The sequence below is a fragment of the Anarrhichthys ocellatus genome, unplaced genomic scaffold, assembly GCF_004355925.1.
Source record: "Anarrhichthys ocellatus isolate YVR2014 unplaced genomic scaffold, GSC_Weel_1.0 scaffold26, whole genome shotgun sequence".
NCBI lineage: Eukaryota > Metazoa > Chordata > Actinopteri > Perciformes > Anarhichadidae > Anarrhichthys > Anarrhichthys ocellatus.
The window spans coordinates 5,333,453-5,349,337 of NW_022280056.1; the positions used below are offsets into that span (position 1 = coordinate 5,333,453).

Sequence of the window (15,885 nt, forward strand, 5' to 3'; positions counted from 1 at the left end):
CCACCACCACCACCACCACCATTTATATGGGCCTCACGACTTTCCCCATAATGAAATATTCACAGGTCACTGGTTCCCTGAGAAATGATGGGGGTCAGTCAATTGCTTTTCAGCGAGTAATTTTCTCCCCCTTCAGACGGCCTGCTTGTCGTGTTGACAGTCATTAGCGCAGGAGGAAAGGCTGGATCGAAGCGCGACTGTGACACTTGTCAGACAGCGGCAGTCTTTAGCTCCTCTGCCTCGCTTTTATTTCCCGCCACCTTTTCTTCTTCTATTTTATCTCGGGTTTTTTTGTGCACCCCCGCTGCTTGTCGGCTGGATAAATCATGCACCTTTCTTTTTTTCATATTTCATATTTCTCCCGGCCTCTATTTTCCCTTTTTTTTTTGCCTTCCTGGTTAATTCCACACAGAGAATTTCCTTCATGCTACTGTGCATTAAATATTAGCTGCCTACTGCACTTCTAAATGTTCTATTTTTTTGTGCAATGATTCACTTTGAAACAAGGCCATCAAAAGCCAATCAAAAGAGACACTTCAGATTTGGTGATTGGTGATTAGACCTCTGGAAATCCCTGGGAAAGTTTAGCCAAGGCTCTTTTTTTCTTTATGACTCGGCCTGACCTTTAAAGATATTACCGTTTGACATGATGAATGGTGCACAGAGGAGACAGAGACTTTTCCTATTAACCAGCGGCAGTGGAGGGAGATCACATTCCTTTTAATCCCCCCACCACCACCACCTCCCTGTCCTTAAAGGGGGAAAGAGAGTCACGTCAAGCGGTGACACAGTGTTAAAAATGATGTGGGGGGGGGGGGAGGCTTTTGAGTGGGGGTCTTCACCATGTAATAGGCACCGCAGATGGCTAGCCTGACCCCGAGGAAAACTCCAATTAGCTAACAGTAATGGCTGGGCGCGGTGCCTCGTGTCCACGGGCAGCACAGCGCTGACCCTTAGGCCTCGCGTTCCCTCTATCTGCCGCGATGTGATGGAAAGCTGCAGAGCAGCCGTGGCAATCTGTTTCCATTGTGTCAGCTGCCACACCGTAGCGCCGCATTCAGAGCCTCGGCGCACAACAGGACACACATGCACGCCGGTGTACTTACACCGATACGTGCAGCCGATGTTTGGCCTTTAAAAACCAGCGGGTGTCAAAGCGGGCCGGGTTGTCTGGTGCGATTGGAGCAGAGCTTAACAAGGGCCCGGATTATTGACTGCTGGGTTTTTGGTCCAATTTGGTGGTTGTTGTTGGTTGTTAGTAAAGTATCCCAAGAACTAGTGAAATTTGGTGAAAGTTGGGCGAGTGAATACTTTTTTCTTCTCTCCTGTCAGGCGACTGTGCAGCCTCGCTGAAGTGTTGATGCTTTTTAGGAGTGCTGTGTGATTGGACGGAAAGCTTGTGTTTCATGCTGAATTAAAGAAGTGCCCCCTCATCATTAATGGACACTTGACAGGAGGGGCCCTTCTCTGCAGGCTGTGACTGGCAGTATACAAACAGCACTGCAACGTGTTAGCATAATGTGAGAATACGCTACGCTGAAAACCCGGAAACTCAGGTTTATTTGTTTTTATTCGTCTATTTTCTCCAGTTGAACTGTTCATTTTGGGTCAGTTTAGACACACACACACACACACACACACACATATATAAAGCAAACATGTAGATAAGATTAGTGGGAATAGTAACCTTTCTGTAAAAAGCTTCCAGCCAACCTTCTATTATTCTTCACTGATGTCATCTCTTAAATAACATTTGATAACCGCTGTCCAGCCTCTCACACCACGTGTTATAGACCGACACGTGCACATGAAGGCAAACACGCACACCAAGTCATGCACAACCTTTTATTACTTGTCCGTCATCAGGATCAGATCAGGACAGTCAGACTCAGCAGCAGTGAGAAAACATCTGGCTCACTTCCTTTTCCTTCTCACTTATTTTTTTTGTATTATCAAATATTTTGTATTATCTTTCATGCTGCTACAGAACACACACGAGCTGTTTTTGTGTCTTTTACGGCTTATTTTCTGATTTGCAGCATCCTTAAAAGTCTCAAATCCTTCATTAGGCGTCTGAATCAAACAGAAAGAATGTCTTTGCAACAAATTCCTCACTCCGTCCTCAACTGAAGTAATTTCCCTCTGAATAAAAAACATGACAACTTTATTTATATATTGGTTTGGTTGCTTGTTTATTCGTTCATTACTTTTTCTTTTCTCTCCTTTTAATTCAACGAGTGTTTGCTGAGTGTGCAAGCCTCCGTCTCAGCCGTCGCCCCGCAGTGCTCTCACACAGCATGCTAACTCCCAGCCTCACTTTTCTGCTGATGGCAACCGAGCAGCTCAGTTAGGGGATAAGTGCTTTGCTGAAGGGCACGTAGGTTGGAGATGGTAACTTAGAGGGAAGTTAATTTACCTGCCAACGCTTCACGCTTGCAGCCAGTGTGAGGAATTATGTTGCAGAAGAAATTCCAGGTCTCTGCTCCCTCTGATAACAAAAGTATCCCTCTCAGTGAATACGAGATTTTAAGTATCATGCAGGTAATGAAATGTATTTGAATGAGGTGCATCATGAGGCAAATAGCAATTCAAAATGTGTATCCGTCGTAATAATCAGTTTTTTTCTAGATTTAAATGAAAGGATTAGGCGGGTGTTATTCTATATTTCCTTTATTGTCTACAGAGCTAGCGATGTGTTAGCTCATACAACGTCCCTTCCTTGTCCCTGGCACTGAGCCCAGAAGACATTCACCTTTAAAAAGGATTACAAATACGTAGTTTCATTTCTGAAAAAGGGTTAGCTATTTCCTCTAACAGCTGGCTGCTGTAGTTTCTTCCAAATGTTTCTCCAACAGGAGGGACAGGTGCGTTTGTCGGGGACTATTTTCAGCGGCGGATGAATCCACATTTGGTGCTCTAGTGAGTGTGAGCCGGACGGTGTGTGTGGGATTGAGTCAAACTAAACTACAGTGTGTTCGTGTGTTCATGCTAATATAGCAACACGTCTGACGATTGTTTGCACTTTAATCTCATTATTTCCAGATTAGTTGTTTGGTCTTCAAAATGTCAGAAAATTGTCCAAGATGACGTCCTCAAATGTCTCGTTTTGTCCACAACTCAAAGATATTCAGTTTAGCGTCATAAAGGAGAAAAGAAACCAGAAAACATTCACGTTAAAGCATCAGAGAACAATGCGTGATCATGCTTGTTAGTTGGTTTAACAGTCACAATGCTCCTTGTTGTTGCAGCCTCCTCCCTCTGCGTTTAGCCTGGAGCACACTGACGGCGGAGAGAAGCTGCCCTGCGGTTCACATCCAAATGTCACCCTCCTCATAACGTGCGACCTGCGTCTGTTGGTAAGAGCAAGAAGAGCAGCTGGAAGCTGCGTTATTAAGAAGGTTTTACTTAAAAACAAGTGGTGATTAATTAGCAAAGATAGCTCTCTGCTCTGCCTCCCCACGCCGGCTCTGTTTTCTTCTTTCTCCGTCCTCCTCCTCTCCTCCGGGGGAAAGATGTTTGTAAAGAGCAGATATTTCAGTGCCGAAAAGCCAAATATCCAGCCTCCATCAGAGAGCATGAGCTGTTTCAAAGACGGTTTGATCTTGTTTAGATTTTGATAAACACGGCCAGAATGTGAGCAGTGACATACAGTAGATCTGTGTGTGTGTGTGTGTGTGTGCGCTGATTATTTTACATGTAAACACAGGACCTGCTGTGTATCACTATTACAGCTTGTGTCAAACATGTAAACATTGGGCGCCATCAATCTCCCGCTCGGCACAAGTGGACAGAGCTATTATGTTAAAAGCCCATTTGCCCTGACGCACCAAAGATGGCCTCCCGCGGTGGGAGGAGCCTCCAGCATTGATAGGCTCATTGATTGATCGGGTGGTCCCCGGGTGATTTATCGATTCATCTCGGTTTTCCAAATGAGCTACGAGTGCTTTCCCGCCCAGAGGAAAGCAAACCACGCTCTCACACGAGCGCGCGTGACGAGAATCCAGCGACTTATTTGGAGCTGCCGTTTGAACCTGGTCTTTGAATCTGGCGTGTGCGCGCGCGAGCCGGTTGGAGCCAGTTGAAAATGAAAATTGTTGTGCTGTGAGATTTAGAGAAAGATTCACTCAGGCAGAACACTTTACCCCATCACTGTACAAAGTCAATCTCCTCCCCCCGAGGTCCTAAGAAGAGTTTCGGGGCGTCCTTAGGTAGTTAAAGGTGCATCGACTGTGGATGGGCTGGTGGGATGTGTAGATTAATGCGGTGGAAAGCCATCCCTCAAAGTGCTTAGAATAATTAGAGTCAGGCTTCCAACAGAATGGGCATGTCACTGGAGGAAATTGTATTTTTATTTACTGTGTCGGGTCTCCCTTGGCCTCCCTCTCGCTCTGTCTCTGCCTCTCTCCATTTGTATGGCGGCGGAGCTCCGGTGTTCAGGAGCCCGGGTGTTTCTTAAAGGTGCTGTCAGCGCTCCGTGATGCATCTCTCGGATTTGTATCGCCGCGTGTTTCCACGTGCGGGCGCACACCATTTGTATTCGGCGCGGCGCGTCAGTATTCAGGGAAAGGGGATCCGAGTTGTGTGTGTGTGTGTGTGTGCCTATTCACCTCCGTATCACGGCTCACAGCTGTGTGTGTGTGTGTGTGTGTGTGTAGGTCTGCAGCGTTAGTGTGTGTTTTCCCTTCATAGTGCAGTGGTGGAAACCTAACTTTACACAAGAACTGGACTCAGGTACAATAAGATACTTGTAGTTGGTATCTCATTTTTAGGAAATGTAGTTTTTAATAAAATATTCTCACAAATAATTCACTAATTTACTGTTAACTACTGTACAGGCAATTCAACGTACGGAGGAGAAGTGCTTCCAACTGTATTTGTAATTAATTTAGATATTCTTTCACTTTGTTTCATTGCTGTAGGACTAAAAAACATGGGAATGAATCCCTTAGTTCTCAGTTTACGACCCTCGACTGTATCACGATGTTCAACAATTCATTCATTCAAATACATAAAAGAAGGGAATAATAACTCTCAGGAGACATTCGGTAATAAAAGGACACAATGTTGAACGCACTATACAATAAACACTGATGTCAGACAGAACCTTAGATATTAGACATAAACGTGTCGTCAGCATATAAAATATGATGCATTATTAACCTGTAATACCTCAGTAACACCATTACAATAATAGAACACGCACTGTTTCACAAGTAAGTACTTACAAGCTGATAATGCTAGTATTATCGAGATGATACTAGTATTTTGTTACATTGTAGTATTGCCTTCATAGCGGTGTGTGTGTGTGTGTGTGTGTGTGTGTGGCTGCATGTTGAGGCATTTCCCGTCTCAGTGCAGTGGATGCTGGTGGACAGCGAGGTGGGCCATTGATAAATTGATCACAGTGAAATTGTGGAGTAGTGAGACATGCTCTAAATCCCTCCCCCATCGCTACGCATCCCACACACACACACACACACACACACATACACACACATGCACACGCGGCTCTGGCATCAATTATTGTGGATTGCGGGGTTGACAGAGTGTAAACCAGGTGCCAGCCCTCAATCCAATTAAAGAGATTTAATTGGAGAAAATAAATGGAGTGTGTCCACAAAGTGCTGGCCTACCTACATTTAGTTGATTTCTTCTTTTTTTTCTTTCCCCTACCTTTTTGAAAAGTAAGGTTTTGTTTATGAAAGAACGATTGGATCTAATAAAGCCTCAAGGCTGTTGCTTTACCCAGACTGCCTTGCTCCACAGGTCAGTAATGCAAACAATCCAATTTCTCCCGTCTGAGCGCCGTACCGGCATGTAGAAATGGGATTATTATCTAAAACGGGCCCAGCAGGTGTTCCTGTGACACGGTGTAATGTTAGGATTGTGTTTGGCCCGGTGCAGGCGTAAACCCCCAGAGATGCTTTTAAAAGCAACATCCGTCAAATAGACCTTTTTAAAGCCGACGTCATAAAGAAAAGACATCCTAACGCATGTTGGAAAAGGAAGTGTTGTTTTGCAACATTTAAACATTGAATTAAAACTGATAGCAGCATCACAAAGGGGAGAGGACTCAAGTTCAACAGCAACATACGTCTCAGTTTTACCAGTGACCGTGTTAACTGGTGACTTTAAGCGGGGTCGCTCGTAGTGACTCACGCAAAGGGTCGTCGTAGATAATAAACACTGATGAGTTTGTATTTATAATAGATTGAAGGCTTTTACGGGGACACATACATACATGGCGTCATTGTGAGCAAAGTTGTCTTGAGAGTAACCAGTTAACACGGTCACTGGTTAAACCGAAACACCGGCTGGCTGCCAGCTGTTAAACATGATGACCACCACTGGACTGTTTGTAGCTCCATTTTGAAAGTGAATGAAGTCAAACCTGTGAGTCTCTTCGTGGTGTTTGACGTTCTGTTCATGAACTCAGAGAGTTGATCTTCTAGTGACTTGTAGCTCCTAATGTGTCTCCGGTGTAACGTTGCATGTTTCTCCACCAAATACATGTTTACATCTGGACATGAGCTCATGTGTTCTACACACTCACTAACAGCACACGGGTCTGGAAAGTCAACTTGTTTAGGTTGCATTCTCCATCTCCGGTGGTTAACGTCCTTCATATTGACAAGCTGTTGCACTCGACTGTACCTCCGTTGCTGAACAGCGTACGCACACTTCATCATCATCATCATTGTTCTAAAAGTTCTGCCATCAGGCCTCATAACGGGGTTGTTTCCTGACTTCCTGTTGTCGGTCTTCACAGTTTGAGGAGTAGGCGGAGCTAAAGAGGGGCGTCTGAAGCGGTCCGGTGTAGCGCTCACGGTGGTCCCGACTTTTCCACACCGAGCTCTTTTCTTTCTAAATGTGTCCCCCTGGGGGGACGAGAAGAGTGTGGCTCATCCTCGTCGCCAATCATCGACGCCCCCCCCCCCCTTCTCACAAGGGACAGACATGCATAATTCAGGATTGTTATCCGTCTGCTGCTAACCCCCCCCCCCCCCCATACACACGCACACACACGCACACAGATCTGCAATGAAACAGTCTGACTGCACATCAATGATTCACCAGACAGCACCCCCTCCTCTCCGTTGAGGGAATCATATGGAGCCGACAGGGACTGCACAAGCATGCAACTTCCTATAATTGGAAAGAAAAAAAACACCCAAAACAGGGTGATTGTGGGGGGGTGAGGGGGGGATGCTGTATCAGGGATCTGGCGAGAGCAGCCTAGGTGTTCAAGCAGCCGTTCAGCAGTGTCAGCCGGCAGACGGGCGACTGGGTGTGCTTACGTTGGCCCACTCGTTAGCCACCGGGAGAGGAATCGGTGGAGGCGACGCCGCGCCGGAGGGGCTTTAACTGGGGGAGAAAACCCTTCAGAGTGTTGGTTTCATCTCCCTGAAGAAGACAGATTTGAACTATCTGAAGCGCAGCAGCTGTGGGACTGGAGACAGTTTCCTTAAAGAATGAAATAAGAAGTCCCTCCCAGCTGCCTGCTGTGAGCAGCTCTGCTTCCCCAGGTTGCCCCCTGCCTCTTCATCCTCTCTCTTCTCACCACACTCACCTTTCTTCTTCTTCTTCTTCTTTTTTTTTCGTTCTCTCAAACATCACGGGAACAAATCAGAAGACAAGCGATTGTACAAGTTTTCTCAAGCTCTCAAGAATTACCGCCATTTCATCACGGATAATCACAGTTAATAACCCTTCTCATTAAGGAGACGAGAATCACGGGTCATTAATATTGTTAATATCTTCTCCCTCTCCTTCTCTTCTATCGCTCTTACCCCCCCCCTCTCTGCATGCCAGAGGGAGTGGAAACAAAAGGATGACTGAAAAAGAGCTTAGCGCGACAGTGATTAACCGATAGGGTAGATGGACTGTGATGAATCAAAGTTATCTCTCAAATCTTAATAAGTGGAATTAGCCCCTGATTAGATGAGCTCTGGCTGCAGCGGGGGGTAGTCGGCATTTTCACTTCAAAGAATCTCGCACATGTAAACCTGTTCCTCATTCAACTGCAGAGCAAAGACAGGAAAAAAGGAAAAGAGGCAAACAGGCCGATGGAATACATTACAAAGGGGGTCATGAGAGAGCAGGAGAAAGGCAGAGATGACATAAACAACAATCTTACACCTGTTCTCACCGAATTTGGTCCTTTTCTCCACCGTTTATCTCTCTCCTTTCAGTTTCCCTGGTTTCCTGACACGCTCGGGGTCCGGTGGGAGGCGTCAGCGTCTCCGTGACAGGGTCATAATGAGAGTGGCACTCTCCTTCATTTGCATATGTTTGCCATTGTCACAGCGGTCAAGGAATGTCATGTTGGGATTCCTGCATGCTTAAGTAATGGCATTTTGTCCCCACGAGGAGCTCGTGGCCCCCCTCATCATAATCCCAGCATGCTGTGGGGAAGAAAAGGAGACTGAATTAACATGACAATCAGCTGATTCTAAAACAAATGTTGCCATTTTTTTTCAGCCCCTGCAGAATTTCAAAAGACTCATCTGCAGTCAGAAGAGCGGCTCGCCGACATTGACGACGCTGCGGAAATTGATTTAGGGATTTATATGACCAGAATGACAGAACATCCCGCCGTTCGGTTATCAGTTTCCATCTGATTCTCTGTCTTTATCCGGGTGATCAATAGCAATCTCCAAGCGAGAGACGTTCACTTTGGAGGATTTTTTAATAGAATGCGTGCCAATGCTACTTTGTTCGGACAACTTTAGAAGAGCGGAGGAGAAAAAGTAGACGGGAAAGTTCCTCGGTGTGTTTCTGACGGGGTCAAAGCGGCACGCCGTCTGTTCTGGCTAATAAATGAGTCTAAACACCAAACTGGGATGCGTCCCGCAAGTAAATCCAAATCCTGACACCCAGTCTGGAGTAATTAGTCCCAGATGTAAATATCTGTTATGCAACAAAAGAGGCAACAGCACTGAAACAGACAATTATCTCCTCTTATGGCGCTGGCAAAATGCTCTGAGTCTAACCATGTGTAACTGATGGCTTTTTCACGGGGCCTCCAGGCTTATTTGGATGTGTTGTTGCTTCTTTATTCATTTATTTATTTATCTGCCTGTTTTTTTATTTATTTTTTACCGTGCAGAGCCTGAGCCCAGGCGGAGCTGCGGCTGAGACAGACAGGTTCATTACATGTCACCGGAGTTCAAAGTGATCCTCCGTCTACTCTGTTTATTAAGTGGCGCTCCGGCGTCTCTGAGGTATAGTAACACTCGCAGCCCCCCCCCCCCCCCCGACCCCACGTCTGTACGCGTGCAACCGCCGCAAACGTAATGAAGAAAATCAGCAAGGGATTGAGGAAAATGAACTCTCTTTTTCTAATACCTCCGTCCGAGGCCGATGAGCAAATAAGTGCGGCCCAATAACGAGGAAAAATCACGTTAAGAGGGGATGAAACATATGTGACGTGTGAAAACGATTAAGCCTCTCGGGGAAGAAGAAGAAGGAAAGAAAAAGCGCGGCGGGAAACATGCTGGAAACCTAAATTAACTCGGACGTGGAGGCGAAGACACCCGAGTGTTTATTTCCACGAATTGATTTCTTTCTTTTTTTCACAAATGAGGTGGAAAAATGGAAAGACGGGAGTTTTTTGAGAGGGGGGGGGGGGGGTATGAGACAAAACAATAACTCTCTCCTCAGCCTGTTTGAAATCATAAACCGACTGTAGCGGTAGTGGTGGGAGGAAGACCGCGGCTCTGTTGAGGTGGGGGTGTTGTGAATCTGCATCAAATTGGGCTGCTTCTCCACATCTCCCCCCCCCCCTCTCTCTCTCTCTCCAGACATGGTGCTGTAATTGGTTGACTGGGGGGGGAATATCTGCTGCACCAAATATGTGCCTCATGATGAGAAACTCAGCTGAAGGTGTTTCGTTGTCCTCGTTGTTGTTGTTTACCTCGCCTGAGCTTCTCTCTCTTCCGGCTCACCTTGGATTCACTGTGTGGCATGTGGTTGTAATTAACACACGCAGCAGCCTCTGGTGAGTGTTAACAGAGGGAGACTCGGAGTACAATCAGTGTGGCTCGCCCTAATTAAAACGGACCCGACCAGACAGCCTTTATTTACGCGCCTTCAAGAACAAAATGAATGCCAGTTGCCCGCTGGAAAATCATCTCAGGCCGTCTTTTTTTCCCGCCTGCCCGTCTGCGTGCTGGGGCGCAATTAACTCGAGCATCAGCAGCAGAGCCGGGGACTACGAGGGGCTTTCATGCAGCTGGCTGGGAAGAAAAATAAAACCCACTCCAGTGTTTCGTTTGCGTTGCATCAACTGATTGCCGCGCGTTGGCCTGCGCTCAGCCGCGTCACACTCTTCCCCATAAAACTCTGCCTCGGCTTGCTCCGTGACATCCCAGCGGGGGATTCATCACAAAGTTTCTGCCGCCGCCACTGTCGGGAGGTCATTAAAAAACCAAACGTGCGTTGTTCTGGAGAGGGAGCGCGATGGCTGCAGAGCTTCAGATTCACTTAGAAACATGTTATGTCTTCTGTAATCTGACAAAGCGAAAGGAGCTTGTGTGCATTCTATCCGTGAAGGGGACGGGACAGCGACGCCTTCTGCTAAGTCAACATTTAACTGTTCGTGCTGTTTGGATTATGCAAAGACACTTGCAGAGCTCTTCATAAATCAGTTTGAATTGCTCAGCGTATAGAATCAGGAGGAGAGACTATTAGCGTGGTACAGTAGGGACCGGTGCAAAGCGGGAAGGTGATCCGAGCCACGTGTGACTGAGCCGGAGCCATAAAGCTGCCCCACTCCATCACGGCGGCGAGCGGCGAGATTGATCAGCGCCGCTCCCATTTGAGTGATTTCCCTCCGGATTCAATGCAACGCAATTAGTCACCCGCTGTATTTCGCCTTCGCGTTGCTCTCTGACCCTCTGAGTCAGTGCAGCACTCTGCCGATATGAGTTCCTCTGAACAGCTCCGGTATTTTTGCACGCCGTCGTCTCTCCCCCCGGCCTCTCAGCAGCGGCGCTAAAGAGGATCACGGATGGCTGGCGAGCGGCCAAGACGTACCTGCTGAGACGAAATATATGTAGCCTCGACCATGTACGCTGGGGGGGGGGGGGCACCGGTGGAAGTCTCTATGGGAATGCTGCATGCTGGGAGTTTCTCTCAGCAGTGGGCATTGCCACCTCCCTGACCTCTTTGGCTCCTGGTGCTGACTGTAAAAACAAAACAAAAAAAAGCAGACTGCTCTCCAGAAGTGATCTCCTTAAGTAAAGGGTGTCCAATCCAATTTTACACCAGGAGAGTGCTTAAGATTAGAGGTAGTGTTTTTTTCATTGTGCTCTTCAGTAATAGGAGGAGAAAGGGTGAAAGGAGAGATGGAGGGAAAGAGGAATGGAAAGGAAAGGGAGATCGATAAAGCGCCGCTCTCTCTGGTTGGCCTTTATTCTTCGTCATCGTCGTGTCCGTGGAGATGAGGTTCAGGCGACGTTGAAGCGCTGCAAAGGGACCGGTTCTTCCCCCCCCACACAAACAGGCCTGCAGGTAGAGAACCAGTGGACGACTCGCTGGCAGCCATAATGAACAGCGATCTCTTCCAGTGGGACCGGTTTGCAGGAGATCATCTTGACGAGCCGGCCTCTGTGTAAAAAAAACAACAAAAGGGCGCGCGGTCGCACTGGGACGACCACAACTCCCTTGATATGCACGGGGCTTTGTTTTATTTTCTTCTCCCAGTTCACATCCAGTCGAATAACTCGTTTGTCACATACATCAGAGGAAGAGGAAGATCACACGAGAGCCAGCGTTACTTTGTGTTTCACTAATGAGGCCTGTGCTCTCCGCCTCCTTGCTGCGGCGCTACAACGCTGAAGTAGTTTTCTTTCTCCAGCACACTGAGCTCCGGGCTTTTATCCTGTTTGTGTGTCACTTGGCTCAGTCTCAGTTCTTTGCGCTTTGACACAGATACGCTGGCCCGAGCGCCCCGTGAGCGTAAACCGTTTGAGATCCTGACCGACCCGAGCGCGAGAGCGAACACTCGAAGGCAGATTTAACAAGTTTACTAGAACGCGTCATGACAAATGCAGAACTGAAGGCATGAAGAGTCCAGTACTGCTAGTGAGGAAAATAAACTACATCATAGATCCCCCCCCCAGAAACAAGGAACTGTCAAATAAATAGCTGATATCGAGCAAAACAAGAAGCCGAAAGCAGAAGCTCTCTTACAACTTGCTCATCAGAAATATATCAGACAGAATGAAGCACCCCCAACAAAAAAGGAGATTTTTAGATTCATGACCTGACAAGAATCCACAAAATACAAGCTGAGCTGATCAATGCAACAGTCCAAGTCTACATTGTTTACACGCACACTTGTGCATTGAGTTTAAGTCTGATCCCGGTTTGATCACATCTGGGATATGATCAGATAACAGAAGGAAGGGGAGGAGAACGCAGCGTGAAATACGCTACCCACACAGTCGTATCCTCACACAACGTCTGGTATCCTACGAGAGAGACTCCTCATTTTTTGTGCACTTTTATACGAAAGTCCAGCAACGGACGGGTTCAAACTAAATGTCCGCTACATTCTTACAGTCTTTTCAAAATGAACTTCTAGGTTTAGGCAACAAAAACTCAGGAAGAGATCATGACGTTGTTGAAGTACGCAAGTTACGTGAGAAAGACGTTGACGTCTCGTTTCACACGGGGAACGAACAGTAAATCGATGAATTACGGCGCATCATTCTTCGTAGGTATAGCTATGAATTCTGTATGAGAGCAGCCTGAGTGATGACTAGAAGAACAATGCTATTCATCCTCTCCTTCATGTATTCACCTTAGATCAACACATGCTGATTTATTGATCGACTACTATTGTAGCCTGTATTGAGAACGCCCAAAATAGCCCCCTGTTGGTCGGGACATGTTGCTCAGGTACCAGTGAGGAGACGATTTACGGTCCAGGAAGTCCAACTTGATTTATACATCCAAGAGTATGAAGGCTTATCTAATGGCAAAATACAGCACAGCTGTTTATAATACTATGAAGGAGACTTGTGTTTGTCTTCAGGTTTACGTTCGAGCACAGTTCACCGATAGAAGAGACATCTGCACACTCGGATCTATGTTTCACTTTATTTGAGCCTTCGGTCTAACAGATCTAAGTGAGCGGACACATTCCATTTGGATAGAAAGCAGCGCTTTAGCAGGACGACGCGGCAAATAGCTTGCGGCCAAAGTTGTGACGCGTTCCACCTCTGTGCGTCGTGTTCCCCGAGGCCTCTGCATGGACACCTCTGCTCCTAATGAGGAGTCAGTGTGTTTCCAAGGGCCTCAGGTGCCGCAGTATCCCGGATTAAATCAGAATAAACCAGCTAGCGTAATGAGATCTCTCTGAAACCAGCTTTTCGATGTCTATATCATGTTTTCCCTTTTCATGTACTAGGTTTTTACAAACACATATTAGAGCTGTGTGGGAGGGGTCTTGACACTAGAAGACATAACTGGAGCTTTGATCCACCTTAATGAGTCGAGAGTAGCACCTCCGTGTTTGCAGTCCGCTGAGCTTCCCGTCTCTGCCGGACTGCTGAGCTCCTGGTTTGAAAAGGAGGACACATGATCCGGTGGTAGTCACACCAGGAGGTGCAGGTTTTTTCTTCAGTCGACCCACCCCATTCTCCTTTCAAAATGGGCGCTTAGAAATTGAAAATTGCCAACACGGAGAGAGCTTCCTTGAATTAGGATGCCCCGGAATGCAAGTGTGTTATATAATGCCATGACTGGAGGGAGAGGAAAAGTAGAGCACAGGGGTAGAGATTAAAAAAAAAGTTTCTGCATAAAAAGAGAAGGGGGGGAGAGAGCATGAAAGGGAAAAGGGGAGTGGGGGGGATTGAGGGAGAGACAGAGGGGGTTGGAGTACAGTATAATGAAAAAGAGAAGGGGGATTAGGTCAGGCAGGAGCGAGGGTCCACTCCCCCGGCAGCAGCAGCAGCCTTGAGGCTCCGCCGGCTGCAGGAAGCTGGTCAATCCCTCTCTCAAGGCTCCTCTCTTCTTCTCTTTTTTCTTTTTTCATCTAGATAATGGAACATTTCCTTAATTGGCGGAGCACGGTTTAGGCCGAGTTTGTTTGCCAACGCGTCAGAGTAGAATCATTTCCACTACATTTACAGCATAGTGTTGCTCTGGCTCTCTCTCTCTCTCTCTCTCTCTCTCTCTCTCTCTCTCTCTCATTAAAAACCGCAGCCTCCTCCTGCCCAGATAGAAGCTTTCTGAGGAAGTCTGCAGAAAGAGGCCAAACATCACGGCAGCAAGGAACGGAGCAAAAAAAAGCAGGGAGAATATAACACATTTATCTCCTATCTCACCATCCCCAGCCAGCTTGTAAAGGAAGAGACAGAAACTTCTCTATCTGTTTACTGTTATTGTTTTTCTCCAATGATAAACCCTCACTTCTGGCTGCAATCGTGCGCCTTCTCCTCCCTCTCTCTTATCGAAAGAGTTATGCATTGAGCTCGCATGATCTGTATCTTTAAATTTGATTGAGGGAATTTGCAGGGGGTGTTATTGGATTTCGGTGTTATTGTCTCACCTTTTTCCCCCTCTGTGTTTTTAATGTTGGGATGGATACCTGCTCCGGCAGCACTGATCTCGCTGTTCTGCTCATTAGTCTGGATTGGCAGAGCCCGTAGTGCTTCACAACAATAAGACACGCACTTCTGTAGTCCGGCTATTACCGGGTTTAACAATGTGCACCCGCCAGAAAAGTCCATTATTTCTGCAGCTCATCATCTCAAGCATCCACACGAGACAAAGGGTCTGTGGAACCGCTCCGTTGCAAGAGGACCATCTATCACTTAAGTCAGGAGCGGAGTCTAAGAAACGTATGCGGTGCAGATACCACATACTGAGACTTCTGGAAGCATATGGAAGTTTGAGAGTTGGGCTCAGTTTCAAACTCTTTCAGGGGCGTTTTCATGAGCCGTAGTTCGTTTGGTTCATTCTCTGTTTCGTCTGGTTCGGTTTCACAATGAACAAATTAAAGAAGAACAAAACTAAATATATATTTTTGCTGAGGGATCGGGTAAAAACGGGCAAATTAATTTATTTATTTTGTCTTGAGAGCTGCTATCTCTACGCAGGGAATCGGCTGTCAACGTTTCTTTCACTTTGACTCGGATCTCCTGTGCAGCCCGAATCCCTTCTCTTTCAGTTCATCTCATTTTACTTTATAAGCGTCACCATTTTTGGACTTTTTGCAGAAGTCCAACTCAGTCCTTTCCCACTCCAGTGTACCTGTTGTTTACCTTCCTCCATCTCAACAGAACGCCTGTGTTTTTGGTTTACTTCCTGCAATGGGGATCGCATTATGCTCACGGAGTTGGCATGTAAATGTTTGTTTTGGTCCGGACCAGAGTACGATTACTAAAACGGACTAAGCGACGGCTTGTGAAAGCGCCCTTCAGATACCAACTGAATGTGTCTCCAAAGAGTTTTAAAACTGAAAGTATCAAAAGGCACTTGACATTTAATCTGGCGTCATTCTCGGTCACATCCTTCTCTGCATTCTTGTTTTTCTCTTCTGGGAAACTTTCCGATTTTGCTAGTTTCAGACATTTAATGTTTGCCAAGGTTCTTGTACGGCAAAACTGCATTTGAGATTTCAACACGGTGCCAAAACACATCAGACGAGAATCCTGGTTTTGGCCCCCGTTAGGAACGATTCCAAACAGCACCATGAGTGGTAGGAAAGCTCCTACAGTGAGACACGGGTTGATGTTTAAAGTAGGCGAGCGGAGCTCGGAGAGCGAGCAGCTGCTACTTTAACAGACCTGTCACTGAAATCAAAGGCCCTAATCAAAATTTTATCAATTAATTGATCTTTCCTCTTGCGCTTTGCCACGAGTGCAATTGAGA

The 15,885-nt window shown here is 46.7% G+C and overlaps 1 protein-coding gene across 8 annotated transcripts in view; it reads left to right on the top strand.

The window, feature by feature from the left end:
- rbfox3a (RNA binding fox-1 homolog 3a) overlaps positions 1-15,885 on the top strand; it is a 196,968-nt gene that overhangs the window by 145,071 nt on the left and 36,012 nt on the right. For 4 of the 8 annotated variants that reach the window (XM_031861917.1, XM_031861918.1, XM_031861920.1 and 1 more), the window contains exon 3: positions 3,249-3,356. The exons of the other annotated variants lie outside the window; for them this stretch is intronic. In XM_031861917.1, coding sequence (XP_031717777.1) covers positions 3,249-3,356 — 108 coding nt within the window. The remainder of the gene's footprint in view (positions 1-3,248; positions 3,357-15,885) is intronic. 8 annotated transcript variants of the gene reach the window in all.